General features: G+C 31.9%; 1 protein-coding gene across 1 annotated transcript; it reads right to left on the bottom strand.

Moving 5' to 3' along the window:
* Positions 1-10,263: 10,263 nt before the first annotated feature.
* LOC149252908 (uncharacterized) lies at positions 10,264-12,543 on the bottom strand. Its single transcript, XM_089454308.1, has one exon. The coding sequence runs from the start codon at positions 12,541-12,543 to the stop codon at positions 10,264-10,266; it is 2,280 nt and encodes a 759-aa protein (XP_089310434.1).
* Positions 12,544-12,907: the final 364 nt, after the last annotated feature.

Raw genomic sequence — 12,907 nt, forward strand, 5'->3', positions numbered from 1 at the left:
GCGATTAAGTAAGCAAGATAACGATCTATGATAATCTATAAGAAACGGAAAGAAATCACAATTCTTTTAACAGAATAACTACAACGAATCTATTTTGTAACGATCTCGATAAATCTGATTCAAAATAGAGCATTCTATTTAATAAACAAACAATGAGAAAGTAAGAACAACTGTGTAAAGAGAAATAGTTGAAAATAGGAGAATGGAACACTAATTTAATGATACAAATGAAGACAGTGTTGCTTCTAGGATTGGGCCCAAATCACCGAAATCGAACTTCCTTATGAAAATAATCATCACAGTAGATTAACTTTAAGTAACAAACACTTCCATTCAATTACAGAGAGTTAATTACAATCAATGTCTTTGCAAGCCTAAGCTTATGTCAAAACAATATTACAACTTGAACAACCCCTTTCGAGGCTTAATGCGAGTTTTTATATCATGTCGATAAAAGATAAGAACAGATAATCTATTTCTAATAATGAGTGATCCTGAGAATCTAAAGATTTTAATGCATCTAGAGGATCAGGCCAGAATCTCGCCTTTAACTAATTTTCTCCAAACAGAGTATAACAACCTAAGGCTATCTTATGTCCTACAATCATTCCAAGAAGAAACATCAAATGCCAATGTATCAACAGATTCCTATCCAAAACAAGGATCCTTTCATAAGTGAATAACAATTTATTGGTCAAATTTGTTCATGAAAATAATAAATGCATATAAAGCACTACTAGAATCTATACTACATAAGTTATCATAGCCTATTTACAAAAAAGACTTAGAAAATAATATGAAAACTAAGGAGTAAGGCAAGGAATATATGACAATTATGAGGCCCAACATCACCACCCAACTTACATTTTTGCATGAACTCATGTAAAAAAATGATTAATATGTAAGGAAGTCAAGGAGTAAGCTTCCTCTCCTCTATATATGAATCCATTTCTACTTCGGAGTTCTTCAAAAGCTACATACTTACCTGCTTCTGATAAGTCATAATCAAATTTATAAAAAGACTGAGGGCACCAGATCATGGCACATTTGTACATGCATCCTATCCAATTGATACCTCTTCCAATACGAAGTGAACATAGTCCTTTACTTTGGTCATGTCATACTGAAAATTGCAGTAGCCAAAGGGCTCTCTATTCTTGACTTCATTAGGTGATGTCCGCGATCTCACTTTAGCTCCACAAAGAGCCTCATCCCTAATATCTTCCAAATTCTCCATCCCTGAATGCATGACATCATAATGGATTTGTGCAAATGCAAAAGCAACACCGGTTTTTTCTATGAAGATACCATGACGAATTTGTGTGTGAAATGGGTTATTAGGCTCCCCTTTGACCCAAAGATCAAGATCATGTTCTCTCGTATGGAAGATGTACTTTTTTCCCATTTCACTTGGTGTTTGGAAAATGATACAAAACCCTGAAATTGAATGTCTCTAATAAATGAGACATGATTTTCTTCCACATGCTCTTCTAAAACGAAAATATGCATATATAATTCATAGAGAAAATATTGTGTATACTCATACTGTATATACTCATCATGTTTGTGGAAAGTAGAAATGAAATCTAGTACATTTCTAAACTCACATGGTTGTCCAAATTGTATAGCTTTAACTTTGAGCAACATAAGTAAATACAAAGCATAATTCTGAATATAAAAATAAGAAATTCTCCAAAATTTTATATTATATAGATATATATATCTATATATATATATATATATATATATATATATATATATATATATATATATATATATATATATATATATATATATATATATATATATATATATATCAGTGCATTACATATATAAATAAAAAATAATATTTTAAAATTAAAAATATATATAATTTTATTTTTATTGAGCTGAGAGGCTCATTCTAGAGGATATGATGTCTAACATGTCCGTCCATCATCAAAGTTGAAAATTTGCTCATATGGGCCAAAATAGTTTCTTTTTAAATCTAAAAATTAAAAAATGAAATAACTATACCTCGCATTTAAATAATATGAGCTCATAACAAAAAATTACCACATCCTAACAATGTGATTAATCTGAAAGACTTATATCTACAATATGAATCACAAAAGTCTTAGATCTAACAAAAAATATTACCCTTGAAAAAATAAAATACTTTTCAAGTCATGTTAAATCTATATTTAAAATAAATAAATCGATACTTATATATAATATTTATAAGATTCGCCTTCCTTTAAAACATAAAATCCACTGAATAAATTCACGCCATCATGATCTTCTATTTACCTGGAAATGGCATCCACTAGAAAAACAACTCTGGTGAAAACTGTTTGTGTTCAAATTATCTTTGACAGCTTGCCACCTCGTTTAATAAATTCAATCAATGAAACTTGTGCCCATAAAAATGCGCAGAGCAGAACTCCAAGCTGAATATCTAAAGTGGGGCTCAAAAATTCTTGCACCTCACATTACAAAAATCTTCAACAACATCATACAACAAGGGCTCCCCACAAATTGGTCAACTAGTCTGGCAATACCTCTTTTCAAGAGCAGTGATGTCAATAATCCCTCCAATTATAGGACCATCATGATAAACCCTTTGTTTGCAAAGCTATTTGGAAGCATGCTAGAAAACAAAATTAGCAAGTGGGCAGAAGAAAGAGATAAGCGTGCTAAAGGGCAAGCAGGTTTTAGACCTAAACATTCCACAGTTGATCATTGCATAACTTTAAGGTACATCATTGAAAAAGTTTGGGAGAAAAAGGAAGAAGTCTTTTGTTGCTTTGTTGATTTCAGAAAAGCGTTTGACTCGGTTCCTAGGGATAAACTTTGGCAGAGAATGGAGGAACTTGGGGTTCCTAAACATTTGAGAGCAGCTGTGCATAGGCTGTATGAAGATGTGAAAGTCAAAATTAGAACTTCAACAAGCATTTCTGCAAGTTTTAGAAGCAATATTGGAGTCAAGCAAGGTTGCCCACTGTCTCCTACCCTTTTTGGTTTATATATCGACAAGCTTGAGGAGTGGTTAAATTCGCAAGGGGGTGATGGTATCTATTTGTGGAAGTTTGTTATAAGGCTTCTTTTGAATGCAGATGACCTTATTCTGATTGCTAAGTCGGCTCTTGGTTTGCAAGAGCACTTACTATCCCTTGAGAATTTTTGTAGAAGTGTGGGGATGCAAGTCAATATCAGCGAAACGAAAGTAGTGGTCTTTTCTAAGAAAAGAAAGCATAACCAACATAAGTTCTACTTTGAAGGCAACATTCTAGAAGAAGTTGTGGATTACAAATACCTTGGGATTGACTTCAACAAAAATCTAAGCTGGAATGGTTGTAGAAAGAAAATAACTTTGGGGGGTTGGAAAGCATTTTATGCTTTTCAAAATAGGTGTAGAGAGGGAGAGTTATGGGACTGGAAGACCACTGAAACTCTTTTTGGGCTTCTATTGATTCTGGTGATTCTCTATGGTTGTGAACTGTGGGCTAGCTATACCTCTGACATGCAGTGGAGACAAATTGAGAAAATTCAGAAGCATTTGATTACAAACAAATTTAAGATTAAAAGTGCAGTTCCTTATGATATCTTGTTAAGTAAAGCAGGGACTTCTCCTATTAAAGCAATTTTTATGGTGCGTGTCATAAGGTATTTAAAAAAAATTGAGCAAATGGAAGAGGGTAGATGGCCTAAGGTTGTCTTTAATGATAGATTGTGCAAGAGCAAAAAAACTTGGATGCAGCAGAATAACTAATGGTTTAGTAAATGGGGTATTTGATTGAACGCATGTCCCATAAACAACAAAGGGATAAAAGCTTTTGTTATGGAAAAGTTCCACAAACGTACTTGGCATAAGGAGCTAGGAAGAAATAAAAAATTACTATATTGAAGTGTTTAATACCACTCATAATCATCAACCAAAAGCATACATAGAGGCCAATATTTCTTGGAGAGCCAAAATTCTTATTACTCAGTTAAGGACTAATTCTCATCAACTCTGTTGTGAAACAGGGCGCTGGAAAAGGCCAAAGGAAGTGTGGGAGGAAAGGGTATGTATTTTTTGTTCTTCCAGAAAAGTGGAAACAGAAAAACATTTCATTTTAGAATGTGAGGCCTTCAAAGACAATAAGGAAAGTTATGCAGATACGCTGGCAACTAGCACTTGGGATAATCTATTTAGCGCAGGGTTTGTCGAGAAGCTGGGAGCATTTATTGTGAAGATTCACAGAAATTCTAGAATTTTAATTTAATTTTCATAAATATTCTATAATATGTTTATTAATAGTCACAAATGAAGAAGTTGAGATTTATTTCAAAAGTAGTTATGCCATTTTTGTTCTTTTAATGAAATTAATTAACTAAAAAAATGTCATGAACAAGTTTGATATGAAATGAATTATAGTATTTTTAGCATGCGGTATTGATAAGCCATAATATTTTCCCACGATATTGTAACAAAGCCTATTTAAGATTAAAAATTTCCATAGTAGAGTGGAGATAAATCTCCATAGTTAAGAATCATTTTACATATTTCTTTAAATGTATAGATGTTTAATTTATACCTTAATTTTTTAATAATAATAATAATAATAATAAAAGGAGAAGTGTAACTTATAAACGAAATAGTCTTTTTCATTGATAATAAAATTTCAAACAAAAATATTATTTTTTGTTACCTAAAATACATTTTTTGAATCCATAAATGGATTCAAAACCTTGAAAAACACCCAGACACTAGAGTTTTCAAACAAAAATGTTATTTTCCTTTACCTAAAATACATTTTTGAATCCATAGATGGATTCAACACCTTGAAAAACAACCAGACAGTAGAATTTTACAGCTTAAACAATTTAAACTTAACTTTTTAAACATTTCTACCTAATTTTAATTAAAATAAAAATATAATTTACTCATTTATTTAATCTTTACAATATATATATATATATATATCATAATATAAATACCTATTAAAATTTAACAACCTTTTATTATATATATATATATAATTAGAAAAATATTTAAATTTATTTTTAATTATAATAAGTAAAAATAATGATGATGGTTAACACCCACTGAGACCCAACTTTGGTCTATCCGACCTAAAAAAACGAATTATTTAGTTTGATTTAAGATTTTATTCCTATACTCAAAAAGCTTGGAGAGAAACCTCCTGAGCTCACTATAATTTTGACATCGTAAAATGGTAGGAAGAAAGTCAGTATTGCAACAAAAATTATCAAACTGAGATCTAATGTGGTTGTTTGCGGGGCACTCTAAGAGGAAGTGATTTTCATCATCGATATTCAGATTCTCACAGAGATGGCAGATCCTTTCCATCCCTGATGTTTTAGGAACTGCCCAACCCCTGGTTTCACTATCAAGCTCATGAGAGTTCGTTCTAATCTTGGCTATATTAATTTTCTTGTTTAGATAATCTTCGGCAAAATCACATAACCAATTTTTTGTCGACGCGTTTCGAACCACAAGTTGAAGAACCAATCCGGCTTAGCTTGATTAAATAGAGTGTGCAGAGACTCCAACAGCTAGAATGCTAACGGCTAATTTTGACCTAAAGATCCTGGTCAAACCCCTAAAATAGTTAATTAATATTTCTCGAAATAGGTAAATAAAGACATTCATTTGATAATTAAAAATAGATAAATTATTATTATTCTCTTAAATATTAAGAGAATTCATAGTATAATATTAATATTTTAACTCTAATGGTCATTAATAAAATATCTATATTAAATAATCTATATTTAATAATACAAGTAAAAGGTAATCAATTATTTTTAGAATATAGTTACCTAGGTAATTGAGTAAAAATTATTCAATTGTCCTTGGTAAGTTAGATTTTCATTATTTTGTTTTTTTAGATAACTTTGATATTGAATTAATATTGATAAATTTTGATATACCATTGACTTTATCAACCCTAAATTTTGATATTTATCGTGTAAGTACTAATATATTTACCTAAGGTCTTAGTTACCTTTAATAATTTATTGGGATTAATAAATATTGAACTAATATTAATTATTTAATTAGGTTTATAGAATAAATTAGGATATACCAATAATATTAGTTACTCTATTATTAATAGACTTGGCTTTAACAACCCTATATACTATGGTATCTACCTAATGTGACTAAATTCTAGGAAAAATATTGATTTAACAATTTGTTTGGGATTATAAATTAGATATAGATTATTAATAAACATATATTATTATTATGTTAATGGACCATTATATTTAAATAATAAATATGATATAATCTAAAAAAGCAAAATAATGAAAATCTAACTTACCAAGGACAATTGAATAATTTTTACTCAATTACCTAGGTAACTATATTCTAAAAATAATTGATTACCTTTTACTTGTATTATTAAATATAGATTATTTAATATAGATACTTTATTAATGACCATTAGAGTTAAAATATTAATATTATACTATGAATTCTCTTAATATTTAAGAGAATAATAATAATTTATCTATTTTTAATTAACAAATGAATGACTTTATTTACCTATTTCGAGAAATATTAATTAACTATTTTAGGGGTTTGACCAGGATCTTTAGGTCAAAATTAGCCGTTACCATTCTAGCTGTTGGAGTCTCTGCACACTCTATTTAATCAAGCTAAGCCGGATTGGTTCTTCAACTTGTCCTGACGATGAACCACACTGGTTGGTTCGAAACGCATCGACAAAAAATTGGTTATGTGATTTTGCCGAAGATTATCTAAACAATGTTATGGATCACAGAAATCTAAACTCCTTATTAATTTTCTTCTTTAAATTAGTTAAAACAAAAAAATACTTTTAATTTTCTAAAATAAAATTGATAACCTCCTTATAAAATATATATATAATTTAAAAAATTATTATTATTTTTTTTAATTCACAAATCCAAAAATAGATTCTATGGAAACCCATATAACAAACAAATTCATACGAATATAATCTTCTATTTAGCTGGAAACGTGTAAATCATCGATTAGACAAACAACTCTCTTAAAACCTGCCCACCTCCAAATTATCTGACACCTTGCTAGCACATAGAATTCAATCGAAGAAAGTCGTGCCTATTAAAAAGCCCATAGAATTATTATATTTTACAAATGACACTGTACTGGTCCCGCAGAAATTGCGCTGAGAATTCAAAAGAGAGTAGGCTAACGAGGCTACACTTTTGTTTAGAAAATTGGGAAAATTAGGATTTTGGTTTCTAAGGTTTTCGATGGTTTTTAATCCATTTCTACTATTAAATTTTTAATCTAATTTTTAGAGTAGAAAAGGTATTAGAAAAGGTAATCTAACCACATGTTGCAACTAACATACATGTTGAAATTAACATACATGTTGCAACTATGTAGTTATAGTTTCAACTGCTCACCTGTCATTTCAAAGTTTCAATCACAATTTTTCAATAATCATTGAGGAGAATTGAAATGTACCCTTTTCACAAAGTTTCAATCACAATTTTTCAATAATCATTGAGGAGAATTGAAATGTACCCTTTTCCCAGGGAACTGAACTACTTCATCTATCAAGTCAAGATAACTCCCGTTTATACAAAAACCTTCATTTTAGTTTATTTTTATTCTAAAATTTTATATTTTTGTAGGGTGGGCTTATTAAATGGGTTAAACAAAAATATAGAATAATTAGATTTTAAATTTTGTTTTGTTTTTATTTAATTATGGCATAGTAGTGATTATTTTGAAATATAAATTCTAGAATTTTAATTTAATTTTCATAAATATTCTATAATATGTTTATTAATAGTCACAAATGAAGAAGTGGAGATTTATTTCAAAAGTAGTTATGCTATTTTTGTTCTTTTAATGAAATTAATTAATTAAAAAAATGTCATGAACAAGTTTGATATGAAATGAATTATAGTATTTTTAGCATGCGGTATTGATAAGCCTTAATTTTTCCCACGATATTGTAACAAAGCCTATTTAAGATTAAAAATTTCCATAGTAGAGTGGAGATAAATCTCCATAGTTAAGAATCATTTTACATATTTCTTTAAATGTATAGATGTTTAATTTATACCTTAATTTTTTAATAATAATAATAATAATAATAATAAAAGGAGAAGTGTAACTTATAAACGAAATAGTCTTTTTCATTGATAATAAAATTTCAAACAAAAATATTATTTTTTGTTACCTAAAATACATTTTTTGAATCCATAAATGGATTCAACACCTTGAAAAACACCCAGACACTAGAGTTTTCAAACAAAAATGTTATTTTCCTTTACCTAAAATACATTTTGAATCCATAGATGGATTCAACACCTTGAAAAACAACCAGACAGTAGAATTTTACATCTTAAACAATTTAAACTTAACTTTTTAAACATTTCTACCTAATTTTAATTAAAATAAAAATATAATTTACTCATTTATTTAATCTTTACAATATAATATATATCATAATATAAATACCTATTAAAATTTAACAACCTTTTATTATATATATATATATATCTATATCTATATCTATATCTATATCTATATCTATATATATATATATATATATATATATATATATATATATATATAATTAGAAAAATATTTAAATTTATTTTTAATTATAATAAGTAAAAATAATGATGATGGTTAACACTCACTGAGACCCAACTTTGGTCTATCGGACCTAAAAAAACGAATTATTTAGTTTGATTTAAGATTTTATTCCTATACTCAAAAAGCTTGGAGAGAAACCTCCTGAGCTCACTATAATTTTGACATCGTAAAATGCTAGGAAGAAAGTCAGTATTGCAACAAAAATTATCAAACTGAGATCTAATGTGGTTGTTCGCGGGGCACTCTAAGAGGAAGTGATTTTCATCATCGATATTCATATTCTCACAGAGATGGCAGATCCTTTCCATCCATGATGTTTTAGGAACTGCCCAACCCATGGTTTCACTATCAAGCTCATGAGAGTTCGTTCTAATCTTGGCTATATTAATTTTCTTCTTTAAGCTAGTTAAAACAAAAAAATACTTTTAATTTTCTAAAATAAAATTGATGATCTCCCTATAAAATATATATATAATTTAAAAAATTATTATTATTTTTTTTAATTCACAAATCCAAAAATAGATTCTATGGAAACCCATATAACAAACAAATTCATACGAATATAATCTTCTATTTAGCTGGAAACGTGTAAATCATCGATTAGACAAACAACTCTCTTGAAACCTGCCCACCTCCAAAGTATCTGACACCTTGCTAGCACATAGAATTCAATCGAAGAAAGTCGTGCCTATTAAAAAGCCCATAGAATTATTATATTTTACAAATGACACTGTACTGGTCCCGCAGAAATTGCGCTGAGAATTCAAAAGAGAGTAGGCTAACGAGGCTACACTTTTGTTTAGAGAATTGGGAAAATTAGGATTAGAAACAAAATTAGGATTTTGGTTTCTAAGGTTTTCGATGGTTTTTAATCTATTTCAACTATTAAACTTTTAATCTATTTCAACTATTAAAAAAGGTGATCTAATCACAGTAGCAATAAAAAAAATTGAAATTTTTATTGCCAGATTCTTAAAATAAAACTATCATTTTAACGAAATTATTGAGCCACGATGGACAACGCCATTCAAAAAAATGTGAGAGGTTCAATCACCAAAGGTTCAAGGAAACTTAATTATTATAAGTAATTTTTTCCCCATTTAGGGGGAGCTCAAATCACGATATCTTAATTAATAGGGATCATTTCCTTACCATTTAGATAATTTAGTGATTATTAATTAAAATTATGTTTTCCAAATTTAAAATAACGTTACGTCAAAACTTTTTTTTTCCGCGGAAAAAAGCAACTTTTTATTATAAGAGAAAAAGTTTTGATCCAATTTTGCTTAAGCCACGCAGGGCTTAAAGAAGCTGTCACAGCTCGACCCGCAGGGAGCTTTTTAACTGAAGGTAGCCAGAGAGAGTCTTCCTCCAAAGAGGAGGATGTAGAACCAAATACATCGGGAAAAGAAACAACATATTCTGGAGTCTCCATTATGGAAAACAACTCCATTACAGTCATATAAAATAGTATCCATCAGCCCTGAGTTTATACAAAAATAGTAAGAGTCTGGAAACTGTGAACTAACAGCCGGTAGTATATGGAGCAGCAAAAGGAAATCAATATACAAAGAAATATATACAGCGTGATAAAGCAAAAACTAATAATGAGCCGAAGACAAAAAGCGGAAACAAAAATGCTGGAGGAGATGCTACTGATCATAAGGAGGCAGGACAGATCTGAAGGACTGTCCCTGTAATATTTCTTCTATCGCCCAGCTGTCCGGATCCTGTAGAAGACCTGCCTTAGATAACTGATCGGCTTCTTCGTTCCTTTCCCTGTAGATGTGACATAATGAAAACCTGTTAAAGAGGGACTTCAGATATAAGATCTCTTCAACAATTCTCATTAAGATTTGATTTTGGCAAGCAGCTAAACCGTTGATCCAGTTTATAACATTTAGAGAGTCCCCAAATAACTGTATTGTGGTGATGTTTTTATGAAGAAGCCAGCAGAGGAGGAGGCGTAAAGAGGAGAGTTCTGCGAAATTATTTGTTCCTGGGCCCAGCCCAACTGATGCTTTTAGTGTATGATCTGGGTTGATGTGTATACTCATGCCTGCGCCGGCCCGATTGTTTTGTGAAGCTCCGTCAAAAAAGCCACTAGGGATATCCTCCTGAATTGTGATAAGGTTTAGCTTTGATCTGGATTTTTTTTCTTCAGGGGGAGGCAGAGAGAGGTATATGGCTGCAATATTTGAGGCAATAACTGTGGGAGGAGTGATTAGATCTTGGAACAAGCTCTTATTTCTCGCGAGCCACACTCCCCAGCAAAAGATGACCGGCAGATTTCTCAAGTTCCCTTCTGAATAAGTATTCCACCAATTTCTCCAAGATTCGACCAGCGGCGCATTTCCCCAGAGTGCAATAACCTTGAGGAGCCCAGTGACCTCCTCCCAGATCTTTTGAGAGAAGGGGCAGCTGGTGAAAAGATGATTTAAAGATTCCTCATTTATCTTGCACAGAGGGCAACGCCCTGGCCCAGCTAAAAATCTGGTTTGAAGGATTTCCCATGTTGGGGCCTTCTGTTTTAGAATGCACCACAAGAAGAGTTTAGCTTTTGCAGGGCTTTTGAGTTTCCATAAAGCTTTTGACCACCAATCCGGATCTCCCCAACCTATCTTACCTAATAGGTAAGAGTATCCCTCCTTAGGTGTGTAATTCCCCGATTTGCTGTGAGCCCACATTAACCGATCAGGTTCCTCCTTTAACCTAACATTGGATCGTTTTAATTCTTTGATGAAGATTGACCATTCATTCTTCCATCTAATATTTAGCCCTAGATCTTCATCATTTTTCCATACCTGGCCCCAGATGGAGGGTTGTCCCGCTCTTGCTATTTGATTTAATGAGATAATGTTGATAGCCTCGAGATGACGAAGGAGCCCTGGAGATAAGGCATAATCTTCATTGCACCCAATCCAAGGGTCTCTACCAATCCTGATGTTTCTGCCATCTCCCACTTTCCAGGCTAGACCTTGTTCAATTACAGGAAAAGCATCCACAGTGGCCTTCCAAATTACCGAAGAGTTTTTTGTCTTCTTATTCTGGCTCCGGATCCAATCTTCCAAGGGCATAGGGTCGATATACTTCCTTTTAATCACCCTTGTCCATAGGTTTTCTATGGTGATAAGCCTCCATCCAGACTTTGCAGCTAACGAGGAACTGAACTCGGGGAGTCTTTTGATCCCCCAACCTCCCCACTCTTTTGATCTGGCCACTTTGTCCCAAGCCACCCACGGTAACCCGGAGAAGTCCTTTGAACCAGCCCAAAGAAATCTGCAACATATCCTTCTGATTTGCTCCATAACTCCTTTAGGAATCCAAGTTAAGGCAGCCCAGTAAACCGGGATGGCTAGCAAAACAGATTTGATGAGAGTTAGCTTACCAGCTCTGGAGAGCCATCTGTAGCTCCAGTGTGAGATTCTGGCTTCGATTTTTGCTATAATCCAGTTCCAATCAGATTTCCTGTAAGCAGCAGGCTTTAGCCAGAACCCCAAGTATTTGAAAGGAACGTCCAAAGATTGTGTAGGATAAGGAAATAACTCAGCAAGGAGGCTCCTTTCCCTTCTGTCCACATCTGCCAGACAGACTTGTGATTTTACAGTATTAATCTGCATTCCAGAAGCTTTTAGAAAAAGATCAAAAATACTCTTTATCTCCTTTAATTCGCTGTAATTTCCATTTGTAAAGATCAAGATATCATCAACGAAAAGAAGATGGGTGATGAAGAGATTTATAGCTACCTCTATACCTTTAACCTTGTCCTCACTTCTTGCTTTTTGGATCAACCTGCTGAGACCTTCGGCCACAAGGAGAAACAGTAAGGGTGATAAAGGACACCCTTGTCTGAGGCCTCTCTGGCTAGTGAAGAAGGAAGAGGCAGCGCCATTGATTAAAACTGCAAAGCTGACATTTGTAATGCATCCCATGATCCAACTAACGAATGAGTAGTTGAAACCCACATGAGTAAGAAGCATTCGAAGGTAGAGCCAGCTAATCCTGTCGAATGCTTTGGAGAGGTCTATTTTAAGAACAGCTCCTTTCTTTTTCTCTAATTTGATGCTATGAATTACCTCCTGAGCAACCCCAATTGCTTCATGAATTTGTCTGCCATCCAGGAACCCAAATTGTTCCATAGAAATGTTTCTTGATAATATTGGAGCTAATCTGAGGGCTATAACCTTTGAAATAATCTTATAAATACAATTGCATAAAGAAATTGGTCTAAAATCTTCAAAACTTTCAGGCTCATTCTTTTTCGGGATGAGAGCAATGAATGTTGAATTAAATGGT

This window comes from Pinus tabuliformis, chromosome 7 (genome assembly GCF_031772625.1).
Source record: "Pinus tabuliformis cultivar Carrire ecotype Pingquan chromosome 7, CPIR1, whole genome shotgun sequence".
NCBI lineage: Eukaryota > Viridiplantae > Streptophyta > Pinopsida > Pinales > Pinaceae > Pinus > Pinus tabuliformis.

Excerpts from the sequence above, each read along its gene's own strand:
- LOC149252908 (XM_089454308.1), bottom strand. The coding sequence starts at position 12,543 with ATGGGATGCATTACAAATGTCAGCTTTGCAGTTTTAATCAATGGCGCT.